At 45.4% G+C, this 7,641-nt stretch overlaps 1 protein-coding gene across 4 annotated transcripts; it reads right to left on the reverse strand.

Annotated features, from left to right (window-relative positions):
• Positions 1-50: 50 nt before the first annotated feature.
• On the reverse strand, positions 51-6,144 carry l3mbtl2 (L3MBTL histone methyl-lysine binding protein 2). Of its 4 annotated transcripts, none has more exons than XM_062474884.1 (18): positions 6,055-6,144; positions 5,145-5,625; positions 4,840-4,975; positions 4,517-4,650; positions 4,154-4,247; positions 3,996-4,063; positions 3,723-3,840; positions 3,483-3,617; positions 3,277-3,365; positions 2,904-3,153; positions 2,717-2,784; positions 2,423-2,527; positions 2,014-2,161; positions 1,833-1,915; positions 1,436-1,670; positions 1,249-1,302; positions 960-1,133; positions 51-820 (listed from the first exon to the last, which is right to left on the reverse strand). In XM_062474884.1, exons 2-18 carry the CDS (start codon positions 5,517-5,519, stop codon positions 468-470), a joined length of 2,619 nt encoding a protein of 872 aa, XP_062330868.1. In that variant the 5' UTR covers positions 5,520-5,625; positions 6,055-6,144; the 3' UTR covers positions 51-467. The 4 variants fall into 4 exon arrangements, with proteins under 4 accessions (XP_062330868.1, XP_062330867.1, XP_062330866.1 ...); XM_062474883.1 differs by having other exon boundaries at positions 3,996-4,066; XM_062474882.1 differs by having other exon boundaries at positions 3,996-4,247.
• Positions 6,145-7,641: the final 1,497 nt, after the last annotated feature.

Here is a 7,641-nt window from a genome sequence, read left to right on the forward strand (position 1 = left end):
ATGGAGGCCAAGTATCATTCTAATATACAGTATGTTTATCAAACCTCACATCTGCTACATATTTTATTCCACAATTGTACATATACACAACAGTAAGAGTATGGAAACTAAACCTAGAATGTAAAACCAAGAAATAAACCATAACACAACATGAAAATGTGTGAAGGAGTGTCATTTACAATCCATGCGTAAGGAGCAACCATGTCCTGGTAGAAGTGTCTCAGACGTGTCTGAGCTTTTGAGTTCTCCAGATCTCGGTTTGTCTCACACCTAAAACTGACTGGCTGAGTTTGAGGTAGTCTGAGTACATCTGTTTACAGAAAAATATTAAAGTCACTGTTTCTACTGATTATACATTATCACCGACAAGGTTTAACCGACAGAGCTTCCAGAAGTCCTGGCATCCTGGTCCAGGTTGCGAATGTTCAACACGTTATCATCAGTCCACAGTGCTAACTTCTCTGGAGTCACTGTTCCATGTGTTCCTCAGCAGCATCTTCCTGATGTTCGACCCGCTCCTGCTGGCTCTCCTGCTGGCTCTCCTGCTGTCTCTCCTGCTGGATGTCCTGCTGGATGTCCTGTTGGGCCTCCTGGTCCTGGGGATCCTCTGTACTCTCCTCGTCCATGCTCTCCTTCCTCTGTTCAGCCGCGTTCTTCTTCTCCACCTTTCTCTGATATTTCTCTTTCTGCCCCTCGCTTAACTCCTCGTCCCCTCTCTGCTCCTCCACTTCTTGCTCTTGCTTGATGACAGTCAGCGAGGGGGGAGGAGCGATGGGTGTCTCCATCTCCAGTTCCTCCACCTTGACTTGCACTGCGATGACTGAAGAAAGAGGAGACCCGAGAGAGAAGGGAGAGGAGACACACAGACAGGAAAGAGAGGGATAGCTATGTGAGTTAAGTGGCTGGAGACCAAAAATATTCCTATACATATGGTATATGGATACAGTGAGTGTACATACTCTCCTGTCCCTCAGGCTCTGTCTTGGGCTGGAGGAGGGCAGTGGCAGGGGGGCTGCTCTGGTCCAGGGGGGGCCCTGGCTGGGGGTGCTCAGGTTCTGTCTGCTGGCCAGGACGGGCTGGAGGGCGGTTCTTCGAGATCAGGTTGGCTAGTTTCTTCTTCACCATCTTCTTCTCTGAAACAAGAGTGTAGGTAGAGCATAGAGAAGTTGTGAGAATAATTCAGGTGTCTACAAGAAATGAAAGAAAGATTAGTTATTGGATGCGTGTAATTGCATGCAGAGTACTCACTCTTCTTTCCCATAAACTTGTGTCTTTTGGCACGTGGCTGAGTTTCAAGAGGATCTACAAGAATAGGACAAGACAGCACAACCTCTTTAAATATATTACAGTTGATAGCTTCCATATGTGTAAGAGTGTATGTGGTCAAGCTTGAGCCTGAGTGACTGAGTATGTATCTATAACCCCCTCCAGCTACCTGGTCCAATAGGAGGCTGCAGCTCATAGCTAATAATCTCACACCATCCTACAGGGTAGATGTCAGGTGACTGGAAGTCCACCCATTGGTCAAACTCCTCCTCCCAGCCGTCGAAGTGGATGAGAAGCAGGCGGCCCACGCAGCGCCTCACCGTGGCAACGCACACCAGGCGTGGCTCCATCAGGTCCACCGCCTCCATCTTCATGTTGGGAGAAAAGCCATGGCCTTGGCAGTCCTGGAGAAACAGGGTGCACACACACACACACACACACACACACATGCAAACATGTGCATAGACAAACGGTGAATAATTATTTCTATCATATATTTGTAAACGATTCTCATCATCATGTTGTGCGTAGTCTAGGAAGGAGATTTTTAGGCAGGCCTTTCGTACAACATTAAACAGGTGTCTAGGTGCAGCTCTGGCCCCAGTCTTCTCCAGATAGTTGACCCATGTCCATGTCCTCTGGTCATATCCTGGTGAACAGAGCAGGAGAGGGATGAACGACATGAGCAATGAGAAAGAGAGAGCCTCTGTGAGTGGTTCTGCATGGCATGGCAGGGGTGTACTGTACCTGGTGGTAACGTGAGGGGGATGTTGTTTTTCTGGCAGAAGTCCATGGGCAATATGGCATGGGAGGAGGCGTGGTAGCAGAACCAATCTGAACCATCCCCCGATAGGTTCCCATCTATGCCAACCATGAGGAACCCATCCAACAGGACCTGAAAAGGAGCGAGAGGGGACAGGAGAGATGGATGGATATAAAAATAGATGGAGAGAGAGGGGAGAAGGAATGGAAAAAGAGAAAGAAGCGTGGGGAAAAAGTACCAATTGATCCATGTTATTAACCAGCTACTTACTAGAATGACATATTAGGGTTGGAGAGGAAACAAACATGACCATGGGTCTCCAGGAACAGGGTTTGGCACTCGTGTGTTCCAGTGAGCCCTAGTGATGGAGCCTCAGGACCAGTCTGTCTATACCTTCTGGATGGTGGCCACACAGATGTTGCCCAGGTTCAGAGGGTCGATGGCCTCCAGTTTCATTCCTACCTCGAAGAAACCTCCGTCCATGTACACACACCTGGGCTGAGGGGGCAGGTTGTTGTTAGGTGGTTGTCATAGCAGTGTAATAAGGTTGTTATAGGGGTCAAATTATTTGTCATGATATTGTCAGGTAATATGGCCAAAAAACATAAACACAGTATAGCACAGCATATATACCCCACTGGATATTCATAACGCATGCAGGTTTTTCTCATTGTTCTATGTTCTGACCTTCTTGAAGAGCATGGGACTGCTGTCATAGTAGGCCTTACGGAGCACTGGATTGCCAACCTCTGTGACTGGGATCAAGAAGAAAAAAAAACAGATCCATATAAACTCGGTAACAGACCCACAAATAACTGGGATCCCATTTACACGACCAATAAGATGATCTACCACTAGTGGGTCTGATCCTCACCTGTGCTCTTGATGGTGTGACCCACTTTGTAGGACCAGCCCACTGGGTGCAGCAGAGGGCTCCACATGTGGCACCAGAACTCGGAGAGGGGCTCTGCAGGGTCCTCCTTCCCCCCGTCTTCGTAGACCAGCCTCAGGCGGCCCCCCAACACAGAGTCGATCACCGCCAGCCGCGTCCGGCTCACCATGGTGCGGTCCACCACCTCCACGCGCATGCCCGCACGGAACGAGTACCTCAGACTTTCTGCCAACTAGAAGGAGACACTTCTGCTTTGCAAGGATAACCTAGACACTCTGCTGCTAGTTTGAAGCTACTGTCTCCATCCACATGTCCTGATATATCACCTAATATTGGGTGTGTCCAAAGCATATACCTTGAGGTAGAAATCCACAGGCAGAGTGTTGGCTCCTACCAGCCTCTTCATCAAATACTCTTTCCAGTCAGGAATGTTCTGCTGCAGCCCTAGATAACATTTAAACACACAGTTGGATGGATGTGAGCTACACTGTGTGTGTGTCTGTGTATTTGCATTTAGACTGTGTATGTGCATTTAGACATGTGGGTTATGTGCACACTCACCCTGCGGAGGTACCAGCAGCTTGCCCGTCATGGCACACCAGCCTATGGGATGCATGTCTCCAGATCCCAGGCTGCACCAGAAGTCATGCCTGCTGTCCTCCTCAAAGCCCTCATACCTCAACAGAGCCTTGTAGCCTGCAGGGAACAAGGGGTGAAATGACGAGGGAATGGAATACAAATAAAGAGCTAGATTATATAAACAGTGAGTATAGTTTTCTAGCACTACCGGAGAGTGCTAACCTGCCAGCTGAATGATGGTGGCAATCCAGTAGACCTTGCTGGGCAGAACCGCATTGGTATTCAGAACTTCCACCTTCAAACCCACGGAAATGTCATCCCACTGAACACACAGAGGCACCTGGGGGCAGGGACGGAGAAAGAAGCTTGAGGTAAGGCGGAGGAGCAGGGTAAGGCAGGGTGCGTGTGAAGGGATGAGGATAGGGGGGGTCGTTGGGTTTGGGCTTGAGGTGTAGAGTGTGGTACGAACTACAGTCTAGGACTGTATGTGCTCACATGTCTGAAGCAGGACACAGAGGCAGCCAGGCAACCTTTCTTCTCCAAGTATGAACCCCAGTCAAAACCTGCAGGAGGAAGGCATAGACCACGAGGGTGTGAGTGTGGCACTGCAGCGTGGGAATGAGCGTGTTTCAACATATGTGTGCATGTCTCACCATCCTGTCCAGGTGGGGCAATGTCCTGAGGTCCTGCAGGTGTGGACCAGGGTGTCTTTATCAGCACTGTAGCCTTCTTAGTAGGAGGTTTTCCCTGGGAGACCAAGACTAGTCAACAGGTAGCATTCAGTGGTCTCTGACACTGTTATGGCCATATTCCATTTAACATTGTCACAGTTGCAGTCAGGCCTGTGCTTTTAAGGAATACCTCCACCTAAAGCTCTCCAGGCTCCCCATATAAGAGACAGAAGTCAATATGTTTGATTCAGTGCTATGTACATTTCCCTTCTTTTCATAATTAAAAAGCCTTTAGATAATATTTTTTGGTCATAAAAATATAAAATTGCAATAACAAAGTCTCACCTGTAGCCGAGCCAGGATGGATGTCTTCTTGGAGTTGGAGGAGTAGGAGCGTGAGCAGGAGACGTTGCAGAAACGCTTGGTCCTGGAGTAGAAGGTGCCTCTAATGCCGCTGACGCCACACATCTCACACACCGCTGGGAAAAGACCAGGACCGAGTTATGCATGTCTTTAACTTGATCTGATCTGCTATTTCAATAAAGGTTTATATTCTGATCGTTCAGCTGCAACTATGTAATGACACAATCTGCCAACAGAGTTTCCTCAAAAAAACTTTACTATGTATCACTTCCTCTTATTCCCTCTTTCTTTCTCTACTTCCTCACCTGGTTCATCGTCCCTAGCCGGGTTACCCACTTCTCCACCGGACTCATACATCTCCTCCTCTTCATCCTCATCCTCTTCTTCATTATCATCCTCCTCTCCTTCTACATCTTCAAAAGACACTGGAGCCCCTTCAAGCTGACGGGAGATGAGAAACAGTGAGACCCACACAAAGAAATATCACTTTCATCAAAGATTTGTTGAAGCTTCAATGTCAGCCCCATCCCAGTCCTTTTTTTCTCATTGAGGCATCATATTAAGTTGAATTGAAACACACTTAAGTTCAGTGTGTTGGGTTTTAACCCACCATGTCACATTCCCTTGGAATAACAGGGATGCCCTTCCTCTGGGACCTGGGGAGACAAGAGCTGCAGCCCCCACCCTCACACGTGGAGCAAGGGGGTCGGATGAACACAGTAGGGACTGCCCCTGGCTTCAGCTTTAGTGAGCCTTTAGCTGCCAGAGCCTTCAGAACGGGAAAGGGTTGCTTGGGCTCAAAGTACTCCTTCCCAAAGTGTTCGCTGCACAGATGAGAGGTGGGCGAGGCGACCCAGTTGCTACGGGTGCGCTGGACCTGCTTCTCCCATTTGCGGGCCTCTTCGGGGTCCTTGGGGAACCGGTAAAGAGTGACCCCATCCTCAGCTGTCCTACTGCAACCGTAGGCCACACAGTGGTATGGCATCTTCTCTCTTTTGAATGGTTTGTGTTCAATAGGAGTGGTGCTATAAATGTTCACTTGGCTTCCTCTTCAGTGTTGTGCGTTGCTGTCAATGCCTCACTTTGGGACACTTTAAACAAACGGAATATGATGCGCTGAAGTTAAAGGGAACTACTTTTATTATAAAAAGGAAATCATGCTGCTGGAATCTTATATAACATGATCTCTTGATACAGCAGGTAGACTTATAATGGGTGAACTAATATTGTACCCTCAAGAATACGGACATACGGACTACACAAGAAATCAAGCTAATACTGCTGTAAAACCTAGGAGTACTATACAAATAGGGTTCAAGGTACCAGTAGCTAACGTAGTCCATTTGTTGGCTGAAGGGCTAGCTAGCTAGCTTGGGTTCTGCTAACAGGCAGCTGCATATTTCACTACAGTAAATCCAATTTAAACTGAAACGATTTCTAACATCTCATTTAAACTCCAAACTGAACAAAAAAACTAACATTATTGTTGTTAGTTAGCACATGAGCACCATGCCACCTACCCGCTTCTTCGTGTTTACTTCTTGTGAATGGAATCATGGGAGATGTAGTTTGTGACCGTTTGAAGACGGTGCTGTAAAGTGGGGTCATACCATAAGCTCCTATAGTAGATGTGTACCAAGTTTTCATTATCAATCAATACATATTGAAAACAGAGCTTGTCAGCTTCGTTTCATTTTGCACTTTTTAACCAACTTATCAGATTTCTATTTGGGCTTAATGTGGATACATTGATGCATGTATAGCTATTCCTACAATCATCACAAAGGGGTGAACGATGAATGATAGATCCTGACCAATCCTCCTTAATGGGGTACTTGTGGTTGTAAGACTGAGCTGAACATGTATGTATGATCATACCAAAAAATCATTCTGTGCAGTTAATTGCAACATCTCAGGTTCAACAAAGTATACCTGTACCTCGAGGTACACTTAAAAATGGCACACATTCTCCCTCTCTTTGCTTTTCCCCCAGTTAATTTCAAGCCAAAGGTGACTGCTAATCGTGCAAATAAGCTGCCATATTTTCAGTGGAATTTGTTTATACCTGTCAGAATGGATGGAGAAGGAAGTGGAAGAAAATGTAGAATAAAAGAGAACAGCCATTTTAAAGACAAAATATAGTTGCCACAATTGCCAGAAACAAATTCAGGACCAACAATGCTGTATAAACTGTTCATAGATCTCTATAAACACATTTGAATATATATGGTAATATAGTATAAGGCATTGATAGAGTGAAGATAGAGTATATGAGGGTATTTAAATCAGTAGAAGCACCTGAGCTCCCATCAGATGTCAGAATGATGATCCAGATGTTGCTCTCATGAAAGCCACTCACAAAACACCATGTATCATACTGGGCGGTTAACACCTTAGGTATGGTTGGACCTGGGGAGAGTCTAATGCTCAATATCACTATCACAGTTGTGGACAGAAAAAATGGCTTATCCAGTAAGCTTTTGTTACTAAATGGATCACATATTTCAAAATTCTCTAATTGGCTTTTTTACTAAATGGATCACATATTTCAAAATGTGCCCATTGTGTCAGTTACAATACTGTCACTGCATCATGCAACACTTTGTGGGAACTTAAAACAGATAATCAAAGACACAGATGTTAACCACCACTGCATCTCTTTAGAACAGAGTGGTAAAGATCACAATTGACATTATTACAAAGTATAAAGTTTGTTGATAGAACATCACATTGGCTCCTCCTCCAAACAGGGGATACATACAGGATGAGAAATATTTTAGTCGAAAAGCAGTGCATCTGGGCTTTGTTGTCTTTTAGACTTTTTCTGTAGGTACAGGCTACATTACAATATAACCTCATTTATGGTATTGACCATTGAGTCTAAACTTGCCATATATTATTTAAATAGTTAAATGAGTTAATCATGTAAGCCATGCAGTCTATTGACTTAACAATTAATTGCTGTGAAAGATGTGATAGAAATTGTGCTAACTTGCATTTCCATGACAAGGCACCATTATTTTATTAAAATCCTACCTCTACAAACAGGAAAATATGAAAGAATATTGGAAGACACCACTATTAACTTACAGTTAAGATGTTAAATA

Source organism: Osmerus eperlanus, chromosome 12 (assembly GCF_963692335.1).
Source record: "Osmerus eperlanus chromosome 12, fOsmEpe2.1, whole genome shotgun sequence".
Classification (NCBI taxonomy): domain Eukaryota; kingdom Metazoa; phylum Chordata; class Actinopteri; order Osmeriformes; family Osmeridae; genus Osmerus; species Osmerus eperlanus.

What these genes read in the sequence shown, in the direction of transcription:
- l3mbtl2 (XM_062474882.1), bottom strand. Translation starts at nt 5,519, where the DNA reads ATGCCATACCACTGTGTGGCCTACGGTTGCAGTAGGACAGCTGAGGAT. An exon ending in GGCTAGGGACGATGAACCAG is followed by an intron (nt 4,651 to 4,839) that starts GTGAGGAAGTAG and finishes GTCTTTTCCCAG; the next exon opens with CGGTGTGTGAGATGTGTGGC. An exon ending in GCAGCCTCCTATTGGACCAG is followed by an intron (nt 1,303 to 1,435) that starts GTAGCTGGAGGG and finishes CTATTCTTGTAG; the next exon opens with ATCCTCTTGAAACTCAGCCA.